At 42.5% G+C, this 11897-nt stretch overlaps 1 protein-coding gene and 1 long non-coding RNA gene across 3 annotated transcripts in view; one reads left to right on the top strand and one right to left on the bottom strand.

The window, feature by feature from the left end:
* Window positions 1-1596: 1596 nt before the first annotated feature.
* Window positions 1597-11891, top strand: LOC121676747. The gene is made up of 5 exons (XR_006020577.1): window positions 1597-5213; window positions 6165-6278; window positions 7151-7264; window positions 8280-8362; window positions 11267-11891. It is a non-coding gene; the product is annotated as an uncharacterized LOC121676747 (long non-coding RNA).
* The window catches only part of CCKAR (cholecystokinin A receptor), a 10357-nt gene continuing 7349 nt past the window's right edge, over window positions 8890-11897 (bottom strand). The window contains exons 4-5 of one of the 2 annotated variants that reach the window (XM_042053646.1): window positions 10632-10759; window positions 8890-10057 (exon numbers count right to left, since the gene is read on the bottom strand). In XM_042053646.1, coding sequence (XP_041909580.1) covers window positions 9489-10057; window positions 10632-10759 — 697 coding nt within the window. In that variant the 3' untranslated portion in view covers window positions 8890-9488. The remainder of the gene's footprint in view (window positions 10058-10631; window positions 10760-11897) is intronic. The other variant, XM_042053647.1, reaches the window with a different exon arrangement.

Below are 11897 nucleotides of genomic sequence, written 5' to 3'. Positions count from 1 at the left end.
TTCAGCACTTTCAGATCCTCAGTAAGGATCTGGATGTGGCAGACCTTCAGCAAAAATGCAAGGGATAAGAGTGGATTTGTGTATAAGGGAAACTGGGGACTACTGGGCTTCAAGCTGTAGCTGCTGCCCAGAAAACCTCTGCTCTGGCAATTGTGGGATGAGGAATATGCCAGTTGTGTGCTGGTTTCTACTTGCTAAGGCACCTAAGTAAGTCAGTCTGGTAATCAGCTGAGCTTTTGAAGGGAGAGGTGCAGGAATCTCAGCTTAGAGGCAGAGCTAAAAGTTCATTAGAAAAGTGAAAGAACTGTTCCCCTGTAAATTATACAAACCCTCCACTGCCTTACTACTGCACTAAACCTATCCTGCCTGCTTGAAATGACATGAAAAATAATGATAAATGAGGCCTGAACTTTGACTGGTCCAATGGACTCTCAGCTTCTGTGGCCTTCCAAGCCCCACCCTCACCATAGATGGATGTTTGTGGTCAGAATTAAGTCCTGATGGACACACCCAGAGTAGGATTCTGGGTAGATGTATTTGTTACTAGTGTGGACAAACACTTGAAAAAAAATACACAGTTTCTTCCTGGATACTCAGAGAAAAAGAGAGTTGTCCTTTATGGATGTAGTAGTTTACGCTTGCAACAGAACCTGCAGATGTAAGCCCAAGATCATTTGCAGAGCTGCTGTTTGGGAACAAATGGCGTTAGATGGGACTGACCTGGACTTGGAGTAGAACGACCTAATAAATGTATACAAGGTTTCCATGCCATCAGCAGCACCTCAGGTACCGTGTGCCTTTATTTACACATTTCTTGCAGGATCGAGCTATTCCTTTCTGAACATTTCTGCTGCCGGTATAAACTACCTCATCCACTCACCCTCGCCAAAAGACTTTACATGTCTGCATTTTAGACCAATTTCCTCTCCAACACAGATGCAATCTATGTAATCAGTGGCCTCCTACTTCACCAGGTGCTAAAAATTTTGATCTCCTCTTGCCTTGCTGCCCAAACCTTCACCCTCCTTAATGATACACATGTATGTGCTGTCACTCCTTCCTTAGAATGTGTTGTAGAGAGTGAAATCCAGAAAATATATCTGTGTCTCCCCTTATTTTCAGCATCCCCTGTGGGCTGCTTCTAACCAGGAATTAGGTGTCATATCTCACTTCACTCCCCAGAAAGAGCTGAAGGGCCCAAATGCAAGAAACCGAAATGTGCAAGCTGGTCCAGCAATTGTGAACGGTAATTAGTCAGAGCAGGCATGGAAATCCTGAAATATTAACAAAATTAACCTTTTAAATTTGATGAAGTTGAACACAATGCATCAGGAGACGCAATCAAAAATTGCTTTAGTTTCCTGGATACTAAAAAACAGTAATTTTGTTGGTGACCTGTGTGTGAGATACTCCCCAAGGAAAAGGGGAATTGCTGGAATTAGAGATCAGTCATAGGAGGTGAAAGAGGAAGATTCATGTTAAAGCTATGAAACCAAGTAGAGGGACCTCAAGCCAGATGTGAAATTCTGCAGTATTAAAAAATGGCTCAAACGTACAAGGAGGGGAAGTGGATGTAAATTTACCTGATGGTGTAACTAAAAAGCAGGTGTTCCCAAGTGTCCCTCCTTCAAAGCCCTCCCGCCTGCTACCTGCGATAACCGATCACACAGGTGGAGAGACTCTCACAAACACAGCGAAGTGCTCAAAAGCACTTGCACAAATAATGTTCCTCCAGAGAGGACCAAGGACAAATGTAAGTAAATAACAATTCTTGGCACACATGTAGAGCCTGAAGTTGCACAGATGGCTACATTTGAGCCCACAGGCTCATGGAAATAATATCAAAGTTCTTTGGTTTGTTTTATGTGTTAGTAGATTAGAAAACATTATTCAAACTACATTTGGAGGAAGCAGAGACACAACATGAATCAGTTATAAAATTGCATTTTGGTAAGGTTATATTAATTTAGAAATGTTACTCCTGGTAGAGTTAGGAGAATAATTGAACCCTCAAGGCACTGTAGCCTAAGCAGACACGTAAGTTTGAAAATTATTATCTAGCGAAGCCAGGTGGTAGCACTGAGATGCACAGCAGGCTGCTGCTGTCAGTCCTCAAAATGGGACACAGGAGCTCTGTGGTGAAAAAGAGCTTTAGAAAAGTGAGCTGGAAGTGGGGCAGGAGAGGCAATACCTGTTTCCTTCTAGCAGAGAGTACTTTTTAACTTCATTTACAGGATGCTAGTGAAGAGTAGCCTGTTTCAGTTACTGGTAACTGAATTAAATGCAAGCACCACAGTTTGGGGAGGGGTTTGGTTGTGGGATTTTTCGGTTGCTTTTTAAAATAATCCCTTGCTTCATTAGGTAGTTGTTTTTCTACCTGACTGCAACTAGTTTTTATGGTGTATGAAGCCTTTGTCACTCCTGCTCTGTCTGATGGAGCATCATGTCCCTGGAGGCTGCATCCCACCATGGCAGTGGTAGCAGAGGTGAGCTCTGTGTTGGCTGGTGGACAAGAAGTGGAGGAGCAGCTCTCAGCAGCTCCCACAGATGCACAGGGGGCTGGGCACTGGGCTTTGGGACAGAGGAACACAGGCTGTGTTCTCTCAGCCCGTCAGCTGGACTAGAGCACAATGATACCTTGGCAGTGCAGTTTGGACTCCTCAGGTGAGAGATGCCCAGCTTGTGCTGCTGCCAGCAGGTCTGTGTGCTGCAGCTTCTCCGTGGTCCAGGAGCTCTTCTCCATCTGGCTCCTGTGCTTGGAGCACGTGGCTGAGACCCTCAGCTCTGCCTGCCTGGTCTGTCCTGCTGACAGAATCCCTTCAGCTGCAAACCCTACACAAGGCCTGGAGAAAAGAAATTCATTCCAGTGTAGTTATTATCTCTTCAACTCTTCACTTTCCACCTTGACTAAAATGAGTGCTTCTCTACCCAGAATGAAGTTTGATTTTCCTTCCATCTTGCTGCCTAGAGAAACCTTTCTCTGCCTCCTCCCCCACGATGTGCCTCCCTCCCATACAGGGCACATCTGCCTTTTCTTTTACTTTAAAGAGGCCAATCCAAAATTAAAATGTGTTTGCAATGATCTTCTCTCTCCACAGACCAAGATCGTGTCCTTTCATCCTCACTATGACTTTTTGTCCCCCACCCCTCTACAAGGCCAAAATGTTTCCCGTTCTCCTTCCCTTCCATTCCTGCCCCAGCCCTGTGTTTGGGCCCTGCAGAGCCATGTTTCAGCTGCAAGTGCATCAGATTCAGCTTTGACTTCAATCACCATCTTCCTAAACACTCTTCTACCAGTCTTATTAATCTCTTACAGATCTCACAAAAGCAGTATCAGACAAAGCTGGGCACCTGCAGCTTGCTTGCTCTCCCATTCCATCTCTACACTGCCTCTGTCGTTGGAGGCGTCTTAGTCTTGGCCTCAGTGTGTACCAAAGAAAGTCTATCCAGGTTTTATTAAATATTTGACAAATCAGTGCAGTAGAGGAGTCATGCTGGATGTTAATAAACATTTGGGTTTTGTGGAAAACCCTGCCTTTCAATAAACATTATTTGAATTTCCAAAGCTTTTATTTTTCCTGCTTAAAAAAAAAAAAAAAAAAAAAAAAAAAAAGGAAATAAATACGAAAGGGAAAAAATGCTTTAGAAATACCAGGGAATATAGAACTATGTCTGACAGGCTTTCCTGGACTGTATTGTTTTGCCTCAGTCAGCTGATAATATTAAAATAGGTTTCCTATTTAATAAACACAAAGACCCTGAGATATATTTTCTGGATGCTTCCCCTGGATCTGCAATCTCAGTGAAGTAAAGGCTTTGATATTAGCAGAACTTTCTTCTTGTTAAAAATGCACTGTGAGAACCTGTCTGATAGCTTTAGTCTTACTTGCTTTAGTCACCACTGATTTTTTTTGCAACTTGTAACATGAGCACTGACCACATCTGGACAGCAAATGAAAAGCTCTTTGTCTTAAACACACAGCCTCTTCCTAATCCTGTGATAACCTTTGTTGGTCACCACAGGGTGGTCAGAGGTACGTTAAATCAGTTGTAGCACCCTGGGAAGCTAGAACGGACATGATGTTGGTTTTCCAAAGAAGCAACAGCTGTGCCCTTGCTGACACAATGAATTTATTTCAGTGCCATAACTGTAGTGGTTTTTCTCCTACTTGCATGTGGCAGGACCATCTTTTGGGATGCCTGCAGAGAAAGCAACTCCAAAGACAGAGTGTCTTGGATGACATTATTATCCTTATATTCCTTTGCAATAACAGCAAGCCAGTCACAGCAACACTGCCAGATGTCCCCATAGGGATATGGGCTGAGATTTGAGCCAGTTTCAGAGCAAGGAGCAGCTCTGGTTGCTTCACACCTATCTTCAGTTTAGCTATGAAATCCTGAAGATCTCAGGTGTTAGAAGGCCCACAGCAGGTTCGTAGGAGTCAATGCAGAGTTCCCAGCTGGTTGGGCAGTTCCCTCTTGGGCACTGTCATCTGTTTAATTGCCCCTGTGGTTTCACCTCTGTGTGTCATTCTTCACTTGGTCAGGAATGAGGCCTCTTAGCAGTTGCTAAATATTCTCAGAACAAGGCCCTGAGCCAATGTCCATTCAATAATAATAAAACAATTTGTCTCTGACAGCAAGCAAAGAGCATGAGTAGCTCCATGTCTTTCCTGTGGATTTAGGCTCTGTATGTGTGACTTTTCTTCATGCCTGTTTTGTAACTCTGGTGTTTGTGTGACTTTCAAAGGACATATGCAGTGATTTTTGTCTACTGTTTTAAATCAGACTTTGTATATAAGTTGCATTTCTTCACTCTATCGGGAAATTTTGTTTAATATTTAATAACTGTCAAAGTAGCAGGACATCAATTAAGTGGTGTTTACCCCATAGGGGATGATTCCTACTTGATGTTTACTACCAGCTGATGCTAATGAATATGTTTTGTTCTTGTCTCACCATACAGTGGAACAACTGACATCTCTCTAGCTCAGAATTAGCTTTTTGGACACAACTGGGAGTGGAAGCCAAGAAAACTCTTCACTCCATAGTTATCTGTGGAGATGCAGACAAATAGCTCCTAGCAGGGATGAATTGCCATTAGGCAAGCAAAACAGGAGTTTTACAATTCATGAACATTTCCTTTGCATTTTTTTCTTTAGGAGATACCCAAGGCAGCCTAAAAAGCATTGCAGAAGGAAAAAATAAAAAAGGTAATGCTAGAAGTAGTTTTTTATACACACTGAGACAGAAATTCTGGCACGTTAAAGGCATGCATTATTATGCTGGATGTAACCCATGAGAAAAGAGCTGGGTGCATGCTGGATGGATTGGGCATAAAAAGCTGAAGCTGTTTAACTGAAATTAATAATGCATACAGAAAAATTGACTGCAAGACTGTGGCCAGAGGGTGAGCAAACTGCTGACCTACATGCACACCTGAGTGAAGTGGTATTTGGTTGGTCCATGTTGTATTTGAAGTGGAAGAGCAAAACATTTTACAAACAAATAAAACCCAACCAAAAGTCTAAACTTTCATTTTATACTCTCTACCACTCTGATGCTGTAGTAAAAAGGCTACAGCCCCTGCTCTCACATAAACCTTTCTCAAAATCAAAACCATTAGGTTTTATCTTTCTATACTTTCCTTTTGAGAATAAGCATCTTTTGCCACTAGAAACCCTCAGTTTAGCTCAACATCTATATCAGTATTGACTGATCCTGAAGTCATCTATTCCACGCCAGAAAAGCATTGTGATGAACCATGGTGGGTGTACTGGGGTTGCACCATCCTTGGGCTCGGAGGCAGGAAGAGCAGGAGGAAATGCAGGAGCAGGTGAGATCATGGACAGGCTCCCCACCTTGCCAAGAAGGGCTTGGTGGTATCGGAAAAGAGGTCATGGCTTATATAAGAGGATGTAAACCTCTAGTGGCTGGAGTTCCAAATCCACATGCAGCTTTCCATTGAGAGCATTAAGGTCCTTTGCCTTGGCAACAGTGAAATACCTTTACTTTGACCCCTCACCAAGTGCTGTATTTAGCAGTATTGTAAGACATCAGTCTTAAAGCATGCCCTAATAATAGAGGCTGCAAGTAATAGTGACAGAAGTATCAAAGGAGGATCTGGGTGCTACTTAACGCTACACTTTTGTTTTCTGAACTAGCACATCCTGCTTGTTCGAGAGCCGGTGCTTGAGAGCCGACGTGTGAACTCAGACACAGGACTGAAGGCAGTGATTGCAGAGCTGCTGTGTTGTGGGCAGAATACACTGCTTCGAGTAAGAAACCTGCTCCAGGAGTCTGTCAGCTGGAGATGACAGGGGAAATGAAGATGAGAGTGCTTTCTGGGAAAGTAAATCTGGGAAGGAAAATAAACATGTCAAAGAGGAAAAAATCATCTAGCAATTGGTGGTGGTGGGAAAGTAGCCTAGAGACTGAGAAGCATGCAGGACAAAAATCAGATGGTGTCATGCAGCTGAAAGAGGTAAGACAGAGGGCGGGGGAAAAAAAACCCTGGGAGCTGGGAGAAAGGGAAAGAAGATAAAAACTTCAGAGATTTATGGGCATTATGCACCTGAAATTCATTGGTTTGCCATTTGTCTGCTACATCTGGAAAACAGTTTGCTTTAGGGACTGCTCGTAGTAGTAGGATAGGATTTTTCCCCACAACCACTGTCAACTACTGCTAAAATGAGAAGATTTCATAGGCTCTTTGGTATGTTTATTCCACCCATATTTACTGCTGAAGATACCTTTTCAGTGACATCAGCATCTGAATTAAAGGTACTGGGAGGATGCTATGATTATTTAACAATGAAAGGACAACATTTGAAGCCAGGAATGACTTCTGCAATGCCCAGATCAGGAAAAATGGCATTAAGATGCAGAAAGGCTGAAATTTCCTGTGCTAGGAGACTAAGGCAGAAGACAAAATTACTGGATTGCAATATTACATTTTAAAAGCTTAATTCCTTCTTCTTGCTGGAATTCGGTGTAAGGTTTGTGGCTTTGGGAGTTTAATCAAAAGAAATATTGTGTTGGTATAACAAGAAAATAGGTGCAGAGGGGGCAGTGGAGGGGAAGAGTGACGCACACACAGATGGGCCTTGGAGAAATGACACATTTCAACCCTTCTCTGATTGTCTCCCAGCCACCACTCCATCAGGATCTTCTCCTGCCTCCCTCATTTCATCACCTCCAAATTGTGCTCCCTGACAGTTACGAGAGGGGAATCAATCAGAAACTCTGCTCCTTTCAGCCGCAGGTACTGGAGGCCGTGGGGGGCTGAGATCTGATTAAGGCATTGTTGAAAATAGCTTTTGGCTTTCATCTGAAACCACTATCCTCAGACTCAATCAGTGAGAGCAGGTGAACTGTGCATGTCCTGGTATGTCACTCTTCAGGTACTGGAGCAGCTCCATCTATAAAAAGGAATTTGCTTTTGAAAGTGCACACAGAGCTGGGGCATGGGCTGTCCTGCAATACAGCACATAGCCAGCAATAGTCACATCCTGTATATTAGTAAAATGTGAGGGGTTTTCTCACTTAAACAGCAGTTTTAAAGTTATTATCTATAATAGATCCAGGCTTTCAAAGGGTATAAAATACTTCACAAATATGTTTTCTGCTGTCACTGTTCCACATAAATTCCAAAGCAGCTAAGTTTGTTCCTTCAGTTTCAACACTGAAGGGCAGTTTTGTAGAGGATCTCAACCTGTGTCCTTAAGTGAAGTAAAATTTTCATTTTACTGTTATGAATTAAGTCCCATAATTTAATTCATTGCGTATTTGCAAAAGGTCAGATCGATGTCAGTAGTCTCAGCACCGTTCCAGGAGCAGTACTACTTTATTAACAAGGCAGGCAAAACATTGTTTCTATGGATTGTGCATAAATAGTGTTTAGAATTTTTTTTTTAATTTCCTGTCTGTGGACAAGCTGGATGAAAAAAAAAATAATAGCCAAAGTTGTGTGCTAAGCTGTTAGGGTAAACCATTTCAGGCAATAACTGAGTGCAGAACATGGATCTGGGTGCTGGAACTCACAGTACATTTCTAATTTAAAATCATTCTGTAAAGAGATCAGATTTTCCTGATTAAAAACCTTGAGAAGGCTTATATTTAATATCCACATCTACATTCCACGCTGTGCTCAAATTTAATCTCGTCTAATAACAAGGGTGTTTAATGATATTGATTCAGCTAGAAGATAGAAACATCTCCAACAGGATATTTTCACAAACTAAAATAAGTGATGTAACTTCTCTATCTGGGTTCCACAGAGCAAAGGACAAGACCTGAACACCCACACTCACCTGTGTGCTGCACCGGAAAGAGACTGGATTCCTTGCTCAACAAAGCACTGGTAATTACATCATCCAAAGCTGTTTTTATCTGTGTTGAATCTGTTTACAGGTATGTGTAGTTGGAGAAAATAGCTGCTCCAAAGTTTAGAAAAACTGTTTTCTGACAAAGCCTTTCAGCCTTTGCTCGTTGTATCTGCCCTTTCTGCCATCCTGCACCCGATGGCTTTACTTCCCTGTTGGCATTGCCGTGCCTGGAGTGGCTCTGAACGTATTTGTGAAATGTGCCATGGTGCCATGGGCACCAACCTGCGTCTGCAGTCCTGCATCTGCAGTCCTGCATCCTCTGTAAAGCACCTCTTTGCTTTATCCCAAGCATTTATCCCTGTGCTTCCCCAGTGTGGAATTTTCCACATGAGCCTTTGTGGCTCATCTAAGACCCCGCCACTTGCATATGGGGATGCTTTCAGCTGCACAGAAGAAAGCCATTCCTTTGTCCTTGTTCTGTGGGGTTTAAATAAGTGAAAAATACATTAATTTATGTTAATTTATGCTATTGCCTTAGCGAAGAATGCATTCCACCCACAAAGACAACAATATTTATTTTATTTTAAAAAAAGAAATTGTTTTACTTAAAAGCATTCATTTCACATGGACAAGCCCATTCTTGCCACCCCAGAATTGCCGTGAGAGTAACACCAAAATTATCTCAACATGTATTAGCTCAGCTAAAATAATGTGAAAATATACTACAAATATAACAGAAAGATTTTTGCTTATGAGGCATAGCTAGTGAAGTGAAGACTGCATTACACATATTCATGTTTGAGGATAATCTATTACCATCTTAGAAATTTTAAGAGATACTCAGAACTGCATCTGAAAACTGAGCAAAGCTGTTGATGTAAAGGACACCAATTTTTGCAGTGGAATTTATGACAAATACAGCAACTTCTAAGGCTTTCCATAAAGTCCTTTATCTTCAGAGCACTCTTCCTCCTTTGTACTTTTGAAGGGAAAGTAATGTAACACTCAGACAGTGATAGCATCTATTTCCCATAAAATTCTCACTGTGTTTACTGTCAGCTGAAGTGTTTCATTAACTCCGAACTAAATCATGTTCAGCTGATGCCACAGTCACTTTCCAAGACCAGACAATTCACCACTCATTGCCTCCCCTGGTGCAGCTCAGGGGGGTGCAGATGCAGACATGTGTGTGTAAGAACATTTGGAGAGGGAAGCCCTCGTCGTTTTCCCCTCCTCTTCATCAGCAGCCTCCTCCTGTATTGCGGGGGGCTTTTGCTTGGCACAGCAGGTGAACGTGGCTAGGAAGGCCATGCGGAAACGCTTGTTCATGAAGCAGTAAATGATGGGGTTCACGCAGGCAGAGGTGTAGGACAGCAAGTGGATGAAGGAGATGGGAGCCCCCGAGAGACGCCGGTCTGCGGAAGCCGTGTCGAAGGCGCGCCAGGCATTGACGCTGAAGATGGGAGTCCAGCAAATGAAAAACAAAACCACTATCACCATCAGCATACGGATGACGAGTTTCTTGGCCATTAAGTTGGCAGAAGAGCTGTTGCTTCTCACCCTCTCTATTTTGTTGTGGCTCATAGCAGAGAGCTGTTGCAATGGCATTTTCCTTTTTCTTTTGGTTTTGTTGAGGTAACATCCATCTCCATCCTCGTATTTGGTGCTGCAGAAACTCATTCTTCTTTCTGTACATATAAAGTGCTGTTTAAATAGCTGGCAAAGTATCTCTGAACAGTGAGGGAAATAAAAAATGAAGAATGCAGTCTAAACCTAAACAAACAACATAATTCATAGCTGAGCAACTGCTGCAAAGAAAGCACTGGCCTGCTTCTGAGTCAGTCATGTTATTCAGCTACTCTGAATCCACTGTCTCCCAATATTTTCACATCTTATCTCTATGATGCAAAAGGTTCAAGAGCGTTGCTTAGTCCAGTATGGACAGAAGACAGTTTCCAAGGTTATATGCTTCTATCCTAATCTGACAATTTTAATTGTGGCATTTATTCACAAAAATGGTCTTCATCCATGGCCAGAAAAAAAATCTTGGTGTTTCTACAATAAACAAATTAGAAATTTAGTGTATTCTGCCCTGAGTCTTTGCAAACAAGCCAGAGGAAAGGTTTATTTGCTAACAGCAGAGTAACTTTAATCAAGAAATGCAGCTGGCAAGTTCATGACATAACTGACCATAATGATCATTTTTGCAAATAGAAAGATTTCCTTTTACTAACCTCAAAATAACTGTTCATAGCTTCAACTGTAACTTTAAAAACTGCATCCCAAACCTAAATGCATTGTTACCTCGTGAAGATTTTCTCTGGCTGGCATCAAATTTTATTCCTCTGTAGAGTTCCAAAGAAATTAGACCATAAGCAACCATCATTATAATCCCAGGAATAAGAAAGAGCGTGAGTAGCAAGAAAGTGTACCTAAGGAATCAAAAGACACACTGAGAATAGGGAATGGCACAAAACCAGAAAAACTCCTTTTCATACAACTGAGAATTGGGGAAGACAGGATTTCAAGCTCTTCTGAATTTTTTTCATGCCAATACAAAGTATCATTTTGACACCTCTGGAAATTTGAAGCTTCCTACTTCTTCTCCTGCTTCCCCCAGAAGGGTACAGGCAGGAACAAGACTACCATGGATGCAAACCATCTTTCATTCCACCTATGCAGCCTAGAGGAGATGGCCACTCCCACAGGGGTTAAAGGCGGCAGAAGCTCTCTCTGCCCCTCAGTAGGACTCCTGCTGTAACCAAACAAGCATCAGATGCCCTGTAGCTTTGGACAATGTAAAAACTGCCCTGCAGAAGCTAAATGAGCAGCTGCTGATTCTCAAAGGGGTCCTTGGTACATTAAAAATGTTTTAATGGTTGGACTCAATGATCTTAGAGGTCTTTTCCAATGTACATTATTCTATTATTCTGTTTCAGAGAGATTTGACTTCCTGAGGGCCATGGCACATGTGGGCAAAGACAGAACAGCCGCAACCTGGGTTTTCATCCCTGGAGCCATGCAGTGCTCCTGAGGAGGGATCCCAGGACCGGCAATCTCTTTGGTAAAAGAAGCAGCTTTTACTTGGTTTCACATCTGCTACTCTCCTCATCAGCTTCTCTGATTGAGTACAAGCTGGGGAAATAATGATGTTTAAATGCATCCATGAGCCTGTGTCTCTTCTGATCCCTGTGACTTTGGTGCAAACTCAGTAACACACCTGGGAACCTGTAACAAGACCACAGAGAAGAGAATTTTGTCCTGTACCCTTCCTCCTCATGCTGCCAAATACCTGAGACTACTGAAAGCATTAACAGAAAGTTACTCTCTTTGTGGATATACCATACCAAAATGGTGCAGACTTTAATCGTTTTCCCCATTCCAGCTGACCTTCAGTATCAAAAAAAGTCTTACACTTTCTCGGTGCGTCAGTGTTTAGTCAACGTGCAAGGACATCATGTCTAAGTACTACTGCTGTTTGATAGTGCTGCTGTTTACTCTGCCTGGATGTGTAGGACTCGGAGCATGTCTCTCCCTTCTTCTCTCTGCCCCTGTTCTCCATAAGCGACC

Source organism: Corvus kubaryi, unplaced genomic scaffold, assembly GCF_017639235.1.
Source record: "Corvus kubaryi isolate FWS band 111438036 unplaced genomic scaffold, C.kubaryi_AGA036_p1.0 split1-131, whole genome shotgun sequence".
NCBI lineage: Eukaryota > Metazoa > Chordata > Aves > Passeriformes > Corvidae > Corvus > Corvus kubaryi.
This window is presented reverse-complemented; position numbering and strand designations above follow the sequence as displayed.